The 19,400-nt window shown below is 43.6% G+C and overlaps 1 protein-coding gene across 1 annotated transcript; it reads right to left on the bottom strand.

Annotated features, from left to right (window-relative positions):
* Positions 1–10,343: 10,343 nt before the first annotated feature.
* LOC109892232 (neurogenic differentiation factor 2) lies at positions 10,344–15,504 on the bottom strand. The gene is made up of 2 exons (XM_020484672.2): positions 15,177–15,504; positions 10,344–12,957 (listed from the first exon to the last, which is right to left on the bottom strand). Exon 2 carries the CDS (start codon positions 12,948–12,950, stop codon positions 11,871–11,873), a length of 1,080 nt encoding a protein of 359 aa, XP_020340261.1. The 5' UTR covers positions 12,951–12,957; positions 15,177–15,504; the 3' UTR covers positions 10,344–11,870.
* Positions 15,505–19,400: the final 3,896 nt, after the last annotated feature.

Here is a 19,400-nt window from a genome sequence, read left to right as displayed (position 1 = left end):
CTTCTGATAGACTAATTGACATAATTTGACTCAATTGGAGGTGTACCTGTGGATGTATTTCAAGGCCTACCTTCAAACTCAGGGCCACTTTGCTTGACATCATGGGAAAATCAAAATGTAGACCTCCACAAGCCTGGTTCATCCTTGGGAGAAATTTCCAAACGCCTGAAGGTACCATGTTCATCTGTACAAACAATAGTACGCAAGTATAAACACCATGGGACCACGCAGCCGTCATACCGCTCAGGAAGGAGACGCATTCTGTATCCTAGAGATAAATGTACTTTGGTGCGAAAAGTGCAACTCAATCCCAGAACAACAGCAAAGGACCTTGTGAAGATGCTGGTGGAAACAGGTAAAAAAGTATCTATATCCACAGTAAACCGAGTCCTATATCGACATAACCTGAAAGGCCGCTCAGCAAGGAAGAAGCCACTGCTCCAAAACTGCCATAAAAAATCCAGACTACGGTTTACAACTGCACATGGTGACAAAGATTGTACTTTTTGGAGAAATGTCCTCTGGTCTGATGAAACAAAAATATAATTGTTTGGCCATAATGACCATTGTTATGTTTGAAGGCTTGCAAGCCGAAGAACACCATCCCAACCGTGAAGCACAGGGGTGGCAACATCATACTGTGGGGGTGCTTTGCTGCAGGAGGGACTGGTGCACTTCACAAAATAGATGACATCGTGAGGTAGGAAAATTATGTGGATATATTGAAGCAACATCTCAAGACATCAGTCAGGAAGTTTAAAGCATGGTCGCAAATGGGTCTTCCAAATGGACAATGACCCCAAGCATGATTCCAAAGTTGTGGCAAAATGGCTTAAGGACAACAAAGTCAAGGTAGTGGAGTGGCCATAGCAAAGCCCTGACCTCAATCCTACAGAAAATGTGTGGGCAGAACTGAAAAAAGCGTGTGCGGGCAAGGAGGCCTACAAACCTGACTCAGTTACACAAGCTCATTCAGTAGGAATGGGCCAAAATTCACCCAACTTATTGTGGGAAGCTTGTGGAAGGCTACCCAAAACGTTTGACCCAAGTTAAACAATTTTCATGCAATGCTACTAAATACTAATTGATTGTATGTTAACTTCTAACCCACTGGGAATGTGATGAAAGAAATAAGCTGAAAGAAATAATTATCTCTACTATTATTCTGACATTTTCACATTCTTAAAATAAAGTGGTGATCCTAACTGACCTGAGACAGGGATTATTTACTAGGATTAAGTGTCAGAAATTGTGAAAGACTGACTTTAAATGTATGTGGCTAGGATGTATGTAAACTTCCGACTTCAACTGTAGCTATTTGGTTAACTATATAACTGTCTGCATTGACCCTTTTTGCACTAACCCGTTTAACTAATCACATATGCTGCTGCTACAGTTTACTACCATGTGATGTGACTCTGGATGACAACATGTTTGTTTCCAACTTTATGGCTGTTTTCCTAAAGAAGTTAAATCTGCTTCCTGTTTTGTTCCTTGCCACAATACTACCGAGTATCGCGATACTGGTATTGTCCCAACCCTAATTATTGTCCTTTTAAGGGTACTACCTGTATCATAACCCCTCTTCTTCTTCTTCATCCTCCTCTCTCATGTTGTCTCTCTCTCTCCCTCTCTCTGTTCCTCCTTCTCTCAGACACATGCGACATATTGAGTGCCTGCAGCGAGATTCTTCCCCTTGAGCGGCATTCCAGAGCAGGCCATCCCATGGGGGGAGGAGAGTAGGACTGGACAGGGGGGGGGGGGGGGCAGAGGCTCCTTAGAGTAGATGGAGCCTGAGTGGAGGGAGAGATCCCCATTGATGTACCCCATCATTACACACACACATACACGTGAGTACATGCACGTACACATACACAGGCACACACACACACACCGTCAGTGGGTGTGTTCTGGACCAATCTAGGGAGAAATGTCCCAACTCCCCACAATGTCCCACATTGTTTGTCTGGTGTGGTTGGTGCTTGCATCAGCCTCAGTCATGCCAAGCAGGCCTCTCTCCAGTCCCCCAGTCTGCAGAGGGGACATCAATTCAAACAGCTCCTATCCACCTATAGGAAAGGCCTGTAAGCTGGAAGAAGCAAGTAGAGGCCCAGTTCATTGTAGTGTCTGTCTCTGTTGAGCATCAGTCACATGTAAATGAGTGTGAATGTGAATGATCATATGAAATCAAATCAAGAACACAAGCTATAGTTTAGCCTTTTCCGTCCTTTGTCCTGTTTTAGTTCACCCTGGCCTGTTTTCACCACAAACTGTAATTTATGTCCTGACACATCACATCATACTGCTCATATGGGAGTGTGTTAGGGTGAGTTCTGGATTCGTCAAACTCTGTTCCATGCTTAATTCAATTAGAACAGGGACTTTGAGTGCGCGATGCAATGCTTATCCCTGTTTGTGTGTGTGCATTTTTGTCACATTATCTTATCATTTCTCTCGTTCTTTCCCTTCGTCCTTGCCTCTTTCTTCATTCTTTCTGTCTGCCACTAAATATTTAATTTGCTGTGCAGTAGAGGCAGGCTGCTACATTAACCAGAGGTGCCAATTGAGCTCTCTGCTTGTGGCTCGCTGTATAAAAATAAACACACTCTACTTGTAATGAACAGATGTCACAGAATTTAAACGTGCACTCACCCCATCCTCTCCCTCTTCCTCCCCCCTTCCTTCCTGCACATGCACACACAGCATACATACAGATGCACTAGTGCAATCACACACTCACACACACAGCGCAACTCGGTGGCCATATTCACATGAACACTCTCTGAAACACACACACACGTACGCACACACATACATTGACATGCATATGTAGAGCACACACACACCTATTCCCATGTGCACTTTACTTGGCACAAGACTTCGTATCAGTCTGCCAGCCATGTCTCCCCTCTTCTCTCTCTCTCGCTCGCTCTCTCTCTCAGAAGGTAACACAGCATGTGGGCCTGTTGTTAAGTTATTGCATCTGCACTGTTTTCCTGTAGTCCTCCCATCTCTCTCCCAAAGCCAGCCAGCCATCCCAGAATCCCTAGCGACAGCATCGGCTCCCATGTCTGTGCCGAGGGGAAGGGTTGTGTGTGTGTTTCCCGACCCCATGTTGTTCCCACCCTTTTCCCAGGGTGTGTGTGCCAACTCTCCATGTTTCCTGGCTGATAAGAGTGAAGGAGAGACGATGGAGAGACTTGCTACGTACCTGGAGACTCCCGGCTGCCAAGGCGGGGCATGGCTTCCTCTAGCTGGGGATGAGCCTTCAGACTGCTCATAGCAAACCTTCACAATCTGTCTGTATTCAGAGAGCTGAGACATCGGTATTAGTCCAGTAATACATGGAACATTAATTACACGTTTTTTATATTATTGTTAGTGACCTACATGTAACTGAACACTAAAGAGTGAAGAGGTGGTAGAGGACTAGGAGGAGAGTTGAGATGGTAGAGGAGAGGAGTGGAAAGGACAGGTGGTGAATGGTAGGAGAGGAAAGGAAAGGGAGGAGAAGAGAGGAGGAGAAGACAGGAGATGAAAGGAGAGGTGCTAGAGGACAGGAGGGATGGAGAAAAAGAGAAAAGGAAGATGGTGGAGAGGTCGTCAGGGGGGTGATCAGTGAGGTGGATGGGATGCTGTCTGACAGGTCCAGCTGGGAGACTGCCCGCCCCCCCAGTACTGCAAACTGGTCAATATGGAGGCCAATTACTGCTACCCATGTGACTGTGGCATCATCCAACCATATCACACACACACACACACAAGCACGCAAGAGCACACTCACACACAATCCTATAACACATGCCATCTGTGCAGACCAGCAACAACCCACAGCTACCCCCTCTGATCCAACAGTGTCCCCATGCACACTCCTACTTAACCTCCTAAACATGGTTCAAACACGCCCATCTCAGGGAGGGTCTAACTGGTGACCAGCCAGAACATAGCTACACTGCCCTCGACAGAGATGACTGACAGTTGTCAGATGGAAGCATCCATCTGCAGAGAGTAAACAATAAACTATAGTTATCAAGCCATTGTCCCCTATAGGCCTCACCCTCCCTGGTGTCTTCCCAATCTACACCCCTGCCTGCATTGTCCCCAAAACCTCTAAACCTATGTGGCAACCCCCCTAAGGTTCCAAACCTACCTGGCACCCCTCCTAATCTCCACCCCTGTCTGTCACCCACCCTGCTACCCTTCCTGTTGTCCTCCTCATTCCTCCACTGGCATTCAGTCCAACAGTAGCAGATTCTCCATTTAGCTTCTGCCTCGTCTGCCCCCGTCGCCCCGTGCCCCACCGCCGTGCCCCATTGTGCGATAACAAACAGATGTTGTGGAATTTCCACTGAATCGCCTGCCAGTGACAGCCTTGCCTCCTTGTCTGGCGTACAGTCTGGCACTGGGGCTGAGCAGTGCATGCATGGGGCTGGCTGTGTCGGATTGTGTTCATGCTTGTATTCACTATGTGAGAGGCAAGATATTTAAAGTAAGCTTTCTCTCTCTCCCTCTCTCTGTGTGTGTGTGTGTGTGTGTGTGTGTGTGTGTGTGTGTGTGTGTGTGTGTGTGTGTGTGTGTGTGTGTGTGTGTGTGTGTGTGTGTGTGTGTGTGTGTGTGTGTGTGTGTGTGTGTGTGTGTGTGTGTGTGTGTCCAATGGCACTAGATATGACCTGATGTTGATTTTCTTTACTTACCTTCAGCATCATGGTCTCTTCTAAAAAAAAAAAGCCCTCTCCTATGATAATGACATACAACAATTATGTATTTGTATTTTATTGATACACAGTATTATATGTAGACCAATAGGTTCTTAAATGTTTCCTGTTTAATTTGCTTTTCTAATATTTAGACTTGTTAATTGGAATTCACACCAGTTAAGGATACTTGTGACATTTTGATAATCGCACTATATTGCCTGTTATGTCGGACAAACACTTTTCTTTGATATCTTCCACCAAGTTTAGCGAGAAAAGAGTGGGCACACATGATAATTTAAACAGCGAGATGTATTCACTCACTTTGCAGAGGGCACGTGAATACTGTGTGTTCGGTTTGTGAAGTTCGTAGCCTTCAATACGATCTCTATTCCATTTCTGTTGCAGTGACTCCCTCAATCTCCCAGAGCTGAGGATTGTGCTGCTGGTGGTCAACAATAAACACCATCCTGGGCAGAGAGGAGTTACTGTAAGGCCACAGTTTACGTTGGCCTAAAATATTTTCATACATATTTTTAAAATAAATCAATGTTTAGAAAGAATATGAATTGACGTGTGGGAACCATCCTATCACCTGTGCGAGCTCGTGGATAGCCTAGGCACTCGCCCAGATCAGGAGCTCTCTCCATTGTGCAGAAGAGTAGCCTACTGCCACTCTGTACAGGGTGTCGGCATCAGTCGTGGTTCGAGCAGAAATAAGGGAATGATTGTAATGCAAAGTTTTAGCCAAATAACACATTCGTTAACAATCCCAAAATGTAAATTCCTGCTATGTCAATTGATCAAAAAACAGCATGAAGACATTTTCACCAGAGAATTTATTCAGCACTTACTCGGTGTGTGTGTGTTTTGAAGTCAGAATAAGAACTTTCTTTTTAAACGTGCTGGATAATGAACAGATGCCGTGAAATTAGGAAAGAAATACAGACTCCTCCCAGCAGCGCCACTTTGGCCAGCAAACTGGCACAAGGCAGCGGCGAGGCGCGCGGGTGTCCTCTCCAGAGCTCGTGCTGGTGCCGGGGAACATTAAGGAACTTGGCACACGCAGCTCTGCATGGCTGCCAACTTCCGCCTCTGGAAAGCGCGCACCTCACGCCGGACGGGGGAATATTTTGATAGATGCCCTCTCCAACTGGCTCGAGCCTGCTCCACCGCCTGCACTGACTCAATAAACGCACCAGCACACTTTGGTTTTTGCTGATTTGCCTAAAAACGCATTTTAAAGAATAGACTACGCCTATAGCATTATCATATGCTATTTAACCCTTTTTATGCAATACATCATGCAGTACTCAACTTTCTGCACACAACTGTTTTATTCAGTTTGTCAAGATAGCCAAAATCGTTCCGGTAATTGTATTATCCTAAAGTGAGTGAAGGAACAATTTAGTCACATCACAGTCACGTGTAAGGGAATGCATCAATGACCAGGAAGCCTAGACTTTGGTTTATTTCACGTCCTCTCGCGCACTGTCATCGCAGAATGAAACGCGCGAGTGAATTGTGCTCAGTGTTTGGTTTGAAACGAGAGAAAGGAATAGACTAGCCTAAAAAATAGCCTAGATGATTTTAGACACATATACTGTATAAGCAAACTCAAGTATTACTGAGATAAATGCACTGGATTGAGCCTAGGCTACATCAGACTAATTCCCATTTCATGCACCTGAAGATCTCCTGCGTGCAAAATTGCCTGCTTTTGGGATTAAGTAAAGTTGTCTATTTTTATAGGCTAATATCCGATATGTAGTAATGTTCGTTTTTATATTTGTATTTAGTCTATTTGTGTAAAATGTAGCTAAACGTTCAAATAAGATTGCTGTCCAAATGCCACACCGTTTTAGTCTAGCCTCTAATGCAAATGGATAACGATAAAACTGGGGCTACAAAATGAATTTCGTCCATATATATGGTGTTTTATTTATTATATTTTTAACAAGGCTGTTCTCAATTTATACTGTTGGCTGTGCTGGCCTACATTGCTGCCGGTCATCATCACTCCACGGCCCAAGTCCAGCTCCCTTTCTTCTGTGAGCAGGAGTGTTCTCAGCTAATCGCACCCTGGACATTTTGAGGAACATATGGGACCCGGGGCAGCGCTCCAAACCAAGCCGGGTGGCATCGTTTCATGCACAAGGGACGCGCGAGGGCAACTGCTGCCCCTTGCATTGTGCGTCTAGAAGGCTTGCCTCAAAATCACACGCGTGTGTTCAAAAATAATACAAATGAATGTCATTCTTTTTTTCTTTTCTTCAGGTTATCATGGCATTGAATAAGCGTCATGAAGAGTTCAAGAGTTGCGACGACAATATTAGACCGCCCGAGCTGCCTGACAATGATCGTATTTGGGACTAGGCCTGTTGTCTCTTAAATTACATTTTATTTTCTCATTTCGATATTTACTTTACAGCACATGTCAATGTGTTTTTAATTATAGTTGATAGTCAGGAAATAATCCCCTCAGTGAATTTAGTCGATGTCTTATATGCTCCATTACATTTTGAGAGATAGTTGGCTATTATCTAGTGATGGAGCCGTGTGAATTAAAAGATATATATATTTAGGAATATGAATGTTTTACTGTTGTTAATGTGCTTATGCTAAAAACTGAAACGTATAAATATTTGAGTGCAGTCATCAATACCAAAAGCATTAGACAGTGCGGGAGGCCATTCAACTAGTTGATAGTCAATTTTGAAAAGCATGTTTGCACATTCAAAGACACGTTCATTCAGTGCATTTTACTCAAAATCCCAAAATGTAGCTCATAAGAATGCACCATATTCATTAAAAACAAATAATTTCAGTTGAAACAATAAGCCTACTGTATTTTCTGACAAACAAAAATCGACGAAAAAAGTTTTGCATCAAGGGAATACAATTTCAATTTAAGGGATTTATTGGCATGGGAAACATATGTTAACATTGCCAAAGCAAGTGAACTAAATAATAAACAAAAGTGAAATAAACAATACAAATTAACAGTAAACATTACACTCACAAAAGTTCAAAAATAAAAAAATACACATTTCAAATGTCACATTATCGGCAAATAGTTAAATTACAAAAGGGAAAATATATAAACATAAATATGGGTGGTATTTACAATGGTGTTTGTTCTTGACTGGTTGCCATTTTCTCGTGACAACAGGTCAAATGTTGCTGCCGTGATGGCACAATGTGGTATTTCACCCAGTATATATGGGAGTTCATCAAAATTGGGCATGTTTTCTAATTCTTTGTGGGTCTGTGTAATCTGAGCGATATATGTGTCTCTAATATGGCCATACATTTGGCAGGAGGTTAGGAAGTGCAGCTCAGTTTACACCTTATTTTGTGGTCAGTGTGCACATAGCCTGTCTTCTCTTGAGAGCCAGGGATGCCTACAGCAGCCTTTTTCAATAGTCTTTACATAGTCAAAGCTTTTCTTAAGTTTGGGTCAGTCTAGCTTACTCAGTTTTTTTTGTTAATTCATTCCAAAGTGTCATAATTATATTTTTGTTTTCTCGTGATTTGGTTGGGTCTAATTGTGTTGCTGTCCTGGGGCTCTGTGGGGTCTGTTTGTGTTTGTGAACAGAGCCCCAGTACCAGCTTGCTTAGGGGCCTCTTCTCCAGGTTCATCTCTCTGTAGGTGATGGCTTTGTTATGGAAGGTTTGGGAATCGCTTCCTTTTACGTGGTTGTAGAATTTAAAGGCTCTTTTCTGGATTTTGATAATTACTAATTCTACTAATTCTACTCTGCATGCATTATTTGATGTTTTACGTTGTACATGGAGGATATTTTTGCAGAGTTCTCTCTCAATTCAACGGGCTTTATTGGCACGGCAAACACATGTTAACATTGTCAAAGCAAGTGAAATAGATAATAAACAAAAGTGAAATAAACAATATCAAATTAACAGTAAACATTGCACTCACAAAAGTCCCTCTCTATCTCTCTCTCTCTCTCTTTCTCTCTCGGTGTGTGTGTGTGAAAGTTATGGATGTTATGATGGAGAAATGTGTGGAGAAATAAAGGTGGGGTTGAATAAATGCGCTGTGGCAAATACATGACTTTCTTTTGCTTGTTCCCAAAACATTCCAACATGGAGTACATGGGCTGTATTAAGGTCCTCGGCTGCCCGAAGTATTTCAGCCTCTTTCCAATGCCGTGTTTTGATTACAAATTGTATCCTTTACTAGTTTGGAATCTCGTGTGTTTCGTGCTTTTTTTGGGCCACAATTTTCGATAATTTAATGTCAATGAATAGGGCTTTAGTCTCCTGTATTTCTTCCGCCTTTCAAAAATAATATCATATACATATACACCGCCCATTTGCCTCTATCCCGTGCATTGTGACTCTTGTGTCCGTTTGAGTCAAGTTTACCTTTGATGCCAAGAATATTCTGGCATGCGCTCAAAGGGAGCAGGCTGCTGCTTGTATGCACAAACGCAAAAGAAGCCCGAAAAACACACAAACGCATGATCTAGAGCCGGGATGGGCACCATTGATCATCAGACTGCATAACTGCAAAGATTTGTCTTGGAAAATATGTAGAATTCCCGCAAACTTGCTTTAAAATGGCAACATTTTCTCTACCCCCCTGGCAAAATGTGTAAAATTTCAGGAAATGAACTGTAAAACGTAAAGTTTTTCTCTTCGCTGTAAAGTCGGGTGCTAAAATGTATTGCTCGCAAGGTGGGAGGGCGCCAAAAGACTTGAACCGGCTCTGACTGCATCTGGGTATGGATGTGGGTATGCAGACCCGCGAGCCACTGCGGCCCCTCATGATGAGTTCCTATGTTTTGTGACCCCAACCACATCAAAGTTGCACACCCCTGATCTAGAAGTTAGTTGTCATAGCAGTCCCTCCCTTTAAAGGAATTTGTTAGGCTTATAACGGTTACCATATCATTTGACCATCCTAGGTATCCCCGAAAGCTTCAGGCAGGCCCTTTGGTAACTGTTAGGGATTTTGGCTCGCCTGCAGAACCGGGGGCCGTTTCCCAATCTGTCCAGATCTTGCTGTTCAACTCATTAGAGTCCATTGCAGGGCTTCTTTGCTGACACATTTGTCTTTGTAATATGTCCGTTGTGTTCTGGAAAGATGGTGTTGGCCTGTTGATTAGATCCTATAATGCCCGTTCTTTCCTCCATGCCTAATCATTAGGAATGCTAGCATCTCCCACAGTGGAAGTCTTTCGAAAATGGTTTCGAACTCATTCTGCAACTCTTTTTGTGAGCTTAATTGAAGAATGGGATTTACAGCAACTTATTGATATGTCTGCCATATTAAACCATTGGATATAGCCGGCCGAACCTGTTAGAGTCACATGTCAAGTGATGCTACTTCTTGTAATCCGTCAACGCACTTACCGAAAGCATGAACGATATGGGGATGTTAAATAGTAAACCCATTCTTTTCCAGGCCACACTGCGTCATCTTTTCATAGAGCATTTCAAATGATGAGAATAATCATAGGAAGAATATAATACAGTCCTTACGTAGTTGATTATTATGCTGATAATTTAACCTGCTAGCCAGAATATACTTGTTTTACACTATGTAATGGATCAAATTCAACGAGAAAAGATAACGTTTACAGAACTTGGATATAGGTTTAAAATGAAATGATGTAGCGCAAGTTCATGTATTATCATTTTATTTAACCACACACACATTGTTTAAATACAAAGTTTCAACTTTCACTTTCAATTAAAAATGCACCACATATTGACGACTCTGGGGACCCTTAGTGGAAATTTTTGCATTGATTAGTTATTATAGGCAAAATTATGCATTAAATAAAACTGTTTGTAAATAATAATAACAATAATGGTAATAATCATGTTATTTCAGTGCAATATATAGACCTTCTGATATAACTTCGACTATTTCGAAATTGAGTGCTAAATCCTGGCCCTTACACTTTTAGAAATAGTCCTATTCAACAAGTCAATGTGCTCGATTGATTTAGAAAGTTACTTGACTTGCCATATTTGTTCCTGTGGTATGACATGAAATATTGTGTTTAGCATATTTTAATGTCGGCCTGTCCATTTTCCGTCCAGTCACTGACAGGATTGTAGATGTATAAAGGCCAGTAGATGTATAAAGGCAAAGGCTATTGGCTTACATTAAACCATTTTCGATTGCATTTTAATGCAATCTAAAATCTAGTGCAAACTTGCAAATCCATTAAAGGTAGCCTCATCTAATGAACGTAAACACCATCGAATCGTTTACATTAGAAGGACTTGACCAGCCGGAACCGGTAGCATGAGCCCATATCTGCTTCTTTAGAATCGTTCATTTAAAATGTTGGCTTTAGCCTTATAGGCCTACTCTGCCAAGTAGTGTTTGCTTTTCCTTACCCATTGGTGGTATTCTAGGGATCGACAATTGTATTCTCTGTGTCATTATGGTGACTTGAATCCATGTCCCTCAATAACAAAAATAGACGTCAAGCAATTCCCCACCGTGTGTGTTATGGTAAGTCAGAATAGGGGCTGAGAAGCAATGAAAGTATATTGTTGAGAAGATTTAAATGAATGATTTAATGTACACTATTTTAGATATAGCCTATAGTTGGTCCTTGTATACTCGTTTGGCGTAGGCTATTTCTTGCATAGATGTGAAATGTGTTTAATGTTCTGACATAGCTGTTGCCAATTGCCGACATTTAAAAAATATATATCTTCCTATCTCTGCGACATGCTTGCTTTTAAGTGCACTGCTTGCTTCTTAATTGAATCCTCTATTTTCATATTAGGCTATTATTTCCAAATTAGTTACAGCATCATCGGTTGTTACAATGTTATAAACGTGACTATGCGGTTGCATTTTAACTCTGTTCATCTAGCAATTTCAATAATAACCCATACGTCAATCACCGTCAAATCTGTACACATTCCATTTCAAATGCAACATTTTCACAGCATCCCATCGTCACAGAATAGAAACAAAATAAATACAATTATATAAAAGGACATAGAAAAACAATAAATAAAACGCTGTTTCCGCAATGATCAGTGTCTGGTGTCATAGTCCTTTAAGACTAAGTATTAGGGTAGGGGCTGGGGGGTGACCGTGCACGCTCCTTGCCAAAGGTGGGCAACTAATTGATTGTTGATTGCAAGAAGACTCCCACGCATGGCAATATTACTGCCGTTTCAGTTGTGGAAAAACGCATTGAGTTCATCGTATACGGGGACGGGGGCCCTTTCGTGGTGCAGGTGCATGTCGTGGTAAGGCGATACGTTTTCAGAGTGGATGCTGCTCCGCACACCTGAAGAACCGTATATGTGGCCAGCAGTGGGGCGAGAGCCGGCCAGGCCGGAGTAATGCATAGAGTAATGGTAGCCTTTCTCGGCTACCTCGGGGGACGTAGTGCCCTGGTGCTTCAGAGAAAAGTTGCCATTGATGCACACGGGAGGGGAGATGGGCCCCTCATACTCTGGGCTGTTGTATTCTGGAGATCCACTGCCACCGTACAGTGAATCGTAGGCTGAGCAGTACCCTTGTGTCCGTAAGGGATGCGAGTTGGAACCAGACTGATACTGAGGGCTGGAGAGGCGGGAGCACTGGTAGGGGTAAGGATGCATGGAGAAGGAGTTGGAGCTGGGATAGCGTCCCCCCTCCGGACACTGCTCCGTTAAGAAGTTTCGGGAGTTGAGCTGCAGACAACCCGCAACCAGGTTGGTCGTGGGTTGGGACAATCCTTTACACAGCGTCTGCACGTAGGACACAATATCAGGCTTCTTCCCGGAGCGCAGGATCTCAGAGAGGGCCCAGATATAGTTCTTGGCCAAACGGAGAGTCTCGATTTTGGAGAGCTTTTGCGTTTTGGAGTAACAGGGCACGACTTTGCGCAGATTGTCGAGCGCAGAGTTCAGATCGTGCATGCGCGTCCTCTCCCGTGAGTTTGCCTTCTGACGACGCAACTTGGAGCGCTCGATACGGGCAGGTGTCATTTTACGCTTCTTAGGGCCCCGTTTTTTGGGCCCGTCCCCCTCTGCACCGTCCTCTCCTTCGTCCTCATCCGCCTCGTCGTCGTCCTCGTCTTCACCGCCGATCTCGGAATGTGCCCGGCTGCTTCTCAGGTCCGGGACATCCATGTCGTCATCGCCCACGCGGCAGTGATCTTCATCCTCCTTGGTCTTCGAGTCCTCGCTCTCGCTGTCCTCTGCCCAGGCCGAATACTTATGCATGTCGGGAAGCAGCGACGGGTCACTGAACAGCCTAGTCAACATTGCGGCACTGAAAGAAATAAAGGACGTTGTGTGAGGACATTTCAAATCAGAAAAGGGCTAAAGGTAAAAAGAAGAATGTAATGAAATGCATTCAACAACAATGTGATAATACTAAAATGTGGATTAATATCTCTTCATGATAAAGGCAGAGGACATGAATAGCCTAATAAGACTGAAATTATACGTGTTGGGAGGAACTAAAACAGCATGCCATCGGAAACATTTCAGTGAACACCCGGGTCTATCGCCCAACCGGTCCCCTATTTAATTCCCTGCTGTCGTCCATGTGCTCCCCTTGCCCTCGCGCAGCGGGTCTCAACAGCAGAGGCCACATTACAGACCCGTGTGGCGCGCTGTGAAGCAACGTGCCCCTACTTTCACTCCCCCCCGACGCCCACATACTTCTGGCTACATTCCAGCACTATTCCACCGCTCTACCCACCTCCACAAAAAGCCTGGCAAGAGGATATGTACAGTGTCTCTACCTCGGTGTTGATCATCGTGTCAGAAGATAACAAAATATTGTGTGTGGATATCGGAAATTATTTGAATTAATAGGCTATCGTATGTTTTGTATAATGTGACATTGAGATGACTTCTACCACACCTGCAGAGCCGCTGTTGTCTAATCACGCTCAACATATCCTACCAGAGAGCCCTATAATATAACATGGGTTAATATTATCCACAAAGATCCATTTTGATTGCCAATAAATAATTCTAATAATAATAATATTCATAATAATGTACATTGTTATTATGACGCTCAATAACGATTTAATGTGTAAATATCTTACCGAAACGCCAATTAGAATATCATCCAAATATTATATCCCCAAAAAATGCGAAGTTGATTGAGCCAGGCCTTTTTGAAAATGGCATCAATTATCACCAATTATCAATTATTATTTTGAATGTAAATAACCAGTGCGAAGATATGATAGATGGACAGTTTAAACCATCTCAAACCAGTAACATAATTGTCACCCTAAATCACTGTAAATCTCTTGTATCTCTGGTAGGCTGGAGAACTGTGGTTGGGCTACGTGATGTTGTGTGGACCCAAAGTCAACCAGGAGGAATACGGTGCTAATTATCTAGAGGGTGTGCCAGAGGCAAAATCTCGTTTGGAAATTTCAGGCTCAGGAGATTTGCTCATTTAAAAAAAAAAAAAAACAACGTTTAATTAACAGACCATGTAGACTACCTTACCAGAAAAATATTTCACACATAATTCAGTATGCACGACTGAGCGATTCCAAACCACTTTTAGTTGGAAAGGTTTGCAATTACAGATGGAAATTGCTTGTATCCTTTTAGCAGTCGTTAAATATATATCAAACATGCATTTCAGAAAACAGATTTGTATTTTCTTTAAGTTGCAACAATAATCTCCTCTTGCATGGCCTGTGCTTGCGTGATTTAGGGAAGATATCGATGTATTTTGAATGTAGAAGGTTGTGCTGTTGATAGAATAATTATGGATGATAAAACTACACAAATAAATAATGTCCGTATTAGCCTACTGTACATTCACTTTCAATAACGCCCCATCCACCCTTTCCTTTTCTCCAAGATGAACATTCAGATAAAATCATCGATAAATCTTCTCTCTAAGCCATGAGACGCAGAAATAATTAGCTGACAGTGAAGAATAATTCTGCCTCCCCTCTCTCTCCCTATGTATCTCTCTTTCTCTTCACCTCTCTGTTTCCATGGGTCCATGGGTCCATGGGTCCATGCATGGGAAACAGGTTTTATTTTGTATTTTTCACTAATCAAATTTATGCCTTATACTGTCTGACTATAGAAATTAATTAAATTCAGGAGGAAGATTGTTGCAATTTTTTCGATTGTCGCAGAGATAGACGGTAAACTAGAGCTTGTCTTTGTGTATGGCTGTTTTCTGAACAAAATAAGCATGGAATACTATATTGCACTCCTAGCCTATAATTAACACACAGAATGGAGGTCCGCGCTGTTAAAAGTTGAAGGACAAATGGAGCATAACATCGTGCCAAACGAAGAACCAGAGCTACACCATAATCCAAATGTTCAAAAATGGCATATAGCTGAGTGAATTCAAAACAGACGTTTACAAGAGGCACAAACATCCACCAAAAAAACGGTCACGAATTAACCTTGCATTATTAATCTCTATTTATTAAATTAATTACTTTCCATATTGGGAAGGTCACTCGTCGATTTGTTTACACTCCAACTTACCTCAGCGGGAGCTCTTGAAGGGGTGGAAAGCGCGTGAGTTCAGACCATCTTCTGGGACCGCGAGCAAACGCTCCTATAGGTGCGGCAGGGTGCTTTCAGTGTGCTATCCGCGCGCGCGCTCTGAGACTGTGGCATCGCTACCAGGCAGGGTTACATACCAGCTATGATGCCAGGCCATATGGTTGGCACGTCACTGGCAAGAACCATCACATGAGAGCCGGTGATTGACATGCGCCCGCATTCGGAGAGATTGTCTTCCCGAGGGAAGAGGGCCCCGCCATCTGTCACTGCGCTCGCGCTCACACAGCCAGAAAAAGAGAGAAACTGAGACGGAGGCAATACGAGTGAAAGAGAGGAAACAGAAAAGTGGGCGAACAAAAATGTTTGTTGTAGACAACGGATATTATTAGTGTATTTGCCTTTATTTTTTATTTTTGTACATTTAACCTAAGGGTTAAGTTAAACGATAGCATGCATAAAACAACGGTGCTCAAGGAGAAGGAGAGGGGGTTGGGGTGCATTTGCAGACCTAGGAACAGAAGGCGATATTGTTCATCTATTTATTTACCTAATTGAATGGCATTATAGTGATCTATTCAGGGGGGGAAATAATCTAAACAAATAGCATTGCGCGCAGACTCTACGGACAGAATTATCTATGACACTCATCTTCAATAAAGACAGACAGACATACAGATAAATATAGGCTATTGAGACCCTATTGATTGTTTGTTATTTATTGGTGCTCGTGAGACGAGATCGGAGATTAGACGTGAGCAAGTGTAGGAGGGATGACGAGGTTGTTTGAGCGCTGGTGTTTTCAGAGTGAGACGCTGAGGGTGGCCTGGGGGCGAGCGAGCTCCAGTCCTCCTGCACAGCAACAACGATGGGGCCCAGGTGTGCGACCCCACCAGGGACAGGATAAGGGCGGGGATCGGTGAGGGAGGGGGCCAGGGGTTGGTTGGAGCTGGCATATGTGCGGTTGCCCAGAGTGGGAGGAGCGTTGGCACACTAACCAAATCAATGGCGTTATAAATAAGAGAGGTGCAAGCCTGCGAATTCCTGCTTTTCTCTTCCCCACTTCTTGTGTCATTGGTATCTCTGAGTTATCTCTATTCCAAGTTCCAACTCCAATATCTCACCATTAGGCAGGCATTAGTGAATTTAATCTGGAAAACGAGCTCTGTGACCATCAGGTCCAAGTTGGCATGCGTGTGTCTGTCCATTGGCACAGCAATGACACACCATTGAGAGGTGGGAAAAGGGACATTTTGAAGCAAGAAAATAGCACCATGGGTTCATGTCCTTGGACCAGGTTCTCCTCCAACTCCCCAGAGATCCCAGTTAGACACCCACCAGGGGAGGGTCACCTGTGGGGTCAGCAGTAGTGTGGCAACAGCTGTGGCTACGGAGGTCATGATTCTGCACGTTCGATAATGTGTCCCATCCAGTCCCTGACGGGCTGAGAGAGAGGATGGCATCCTGGCACCACTCCAAAGGTGGGGGATGGAAGGCATCACGTCATCACGCCCTGCTGCCAGCCAAATCGGTGCCCTACCTCAGCAGCACTAGTGAGGCCGGAATGGAGGACGCTTGCCTTACCCGTGCATTTCAACAAGTCCCAATCGTCCTTCAAATCACCTTGCCAAAAGAAATGGCAAATGTCAACAGCATCGTTTTAGCCAATGACAGGCTAAAGGAGACAACAAACATGGTGGCTGTAAATTGGTATTAGAATACTGGGAAGAGTTTATGCAAAATAATGTGTTTGTGTGTATGGATTTTGTCAGATCAAATCAAATCGAATTTTATTGGTCACATACACATGGTTAGCAGATGTTATTGCGGGTGTAGTGAAATGCTTGTGCTTGTAGTTCCGACAGTGCAGCAATATTAAAATGTAATCTAACAATTCCACAACAACTACCTAATGCACACAAATCGAAGTAGAGGAATGGAATAAGAATATATACATATAAATATTTGGATGAGCAATGACAGAGTGGCATAGGCAACATGCAATAGATGGTATAAAATACAGTATATACATATGAGATGAGTAATGCAAGATATGTAAATATTATTAAAGTGGCATTATTAAAGTGACTAGTGATTGATTTATTAAAGTGGCCAATGATTTCAAGTCTGTATGTAGACAGCAGCCTCTCTGTGTTAGTGATGGCTGTTTAACAGTCCAGGCTATCCTGGGGCGGCAGGGTAGCCTAGTGGTTAGACAGTTGGACTAGTAACCGGAAGGTTGCAAGTTCAAACCCCCGTGCTGTCAAGGTACAAATCTGTCATTCTGCCCCTGAACAGGCAGTTAACCCACTGTTCCTAGGCTGTCATTGAAAATAAGAATTTGTTCTTAACTGATCTTGCCTAGTTAAATAAAGGTTAAATAAAAATGGTCTTGAGATATTAGCTTTTTTTCAGTCTCTCTGTCCCAGTTTTGATGCACCTGTACTGACCTCGCCTTCTGGATGGTAGCGGGGTGAACAGGCAGTGGCTCGGATGGTTGTCGTCCTTGATGGTCTTTTTGGCCTTCCTGTAACATCGGGTGCATAGGTGTCCTGGAGGGCAGGTAGTTTGTCCCCGGTGATGCGTTATGCAGACCACACCACCCTCTGGAGAGAGCCTTGTGGTTGTGGGTGGTGATGTTGCCGTATCAGGCAGTGATACAGCCCGACAGGATGCTCTTAATTGTGCATCTGTAAAAGTTTGTGAGGGTTTTAGGTGACAAGCCAAATTTCTTCAGCCTCTTGACAGCGCAGGCTGTCTCGTCGTTGTTGGTGATCAAGCCTATTACTGTTGTGTTGTCTACAAACTTGATGATTGAGTTGGAGGCGTGCATGGCTACGCAGCCATGGGTGAACAGGGAGTACAGGAGGGGGCTGAGCACACACCCTTGTGGGGCCACAGTGTTGTGGATCAGCGAAGTGGAGATGTTGTTTCCTACCTTTCCCACCTGGGGTTTAGTTTGTCTGGAAGCAAGACGTCAGTGTCCACGACGTGGTTGGTTTTCCTTTTGTAGTCCGTGATTGACTGTAGACCCTGCCACATATGTCTCGTGTCTGAGCCGTTGAATTGCAACTCCACTTTGTCTCTGTACTGACATTTCCCTTGTTTGATTGCCTTACAGAGGGAATAACTACACTGTTTGTATTCGGCCATATTCCCAGTCACCTTTCCATGGTTAAATGCAGTGGTGCGAGCTTATGAACCACCTGGGTGTTATCATTGTCTGTTGACGACCACCCAATATATACTATAATTTAGAGACACTTCAATGGGTGTTTGCTCTATAAAGGTGTGGTCCTTTAGGTGTAGTCCTTTAGTTGTAGTCCTTTAGGTGCAACACTCACATGTACTTCAACACTGTGACTCTCATTGGCTGCATTGTACGTGCATTACACGTATTTCACTTTTCTGTCTGTGATGCAACTCCTACACTGCAACTTCCATGCACTCACTCACTCACTCACTCACTCACTCACTCACTCACTCACTCACTCACTCACTCACTCACTCACTCACTCACTCACTCACTCACTCACTCACTCACTCACTCACTCACTCACTCACACACACACACACACACACACACACACACACACACACACACACACACACACACACACACACACACCCTCCCCCGCCAGACTCCCAGACCCCATCTGCACTCTCCTCTCTCCAGCCTCCTAATTGCATATGCACAAATGCAAATGCCTATTAATTAATTACTTGACTAATTAGTGCAGTGGTATTAGAGAGCGATAAATCAAGTGGAGATGGGGCCGAGGATGAAGGGGCAGGAGGAGGTCTGTGTGCAGCCAGCATCCACAATGAACACACACCAGGGGGAGTGCTGCTACTGCTCATCTGTGTGTATGTGCGCGCGTGTGTGTGTTTCTGTGTGCCCATAAGAGTGTGTGTGCACTGGAGCTTCCTAAAAATCATTAAAAGACTGAAGAAGTGAAGAGAAAAGAGCGAGTTTATGAATACAGAGTTTGTGGTTCAGCTCATGTATCAGTTTTGACGCTAATGATAATGTAGCCTAGTTGAGAGGCATACAACAAACCTGGCAGCCCTGGCAGCTCTGTCTGTGTTTGTGTGTTTGTAGGTCTGCCAGGACACATCATAGGTGCCCATAGAGATCTCCAGTCTGAAATATTCATCCCTGTGCGCTCACCGCTCACCAAGACAGTGTGGTCCTAATTGCAGCAT

Source organism: Oncorhynchus kisutch, linkage group LG6 (genome assembly GCF_002021735.2).
Source record: "Oncorhynchus kisutch isolate 150728-3 linkage group LG6, Okis_V2, whole genome shotgun sequence".
Taxonomy (NCBI): domain Eukaryota; kingdom Metazoa; phylum Chordata; class Actinopteri; order Salmoniformes; family Salmonidae; genus Oncorhynchus; species Oncorhynchus kisutch.
The sequence above is the reverse complement of the archived record's forward strand: the minus strand, read 5'-3'. Positions and strand labels throughout refer to the sequence as shown.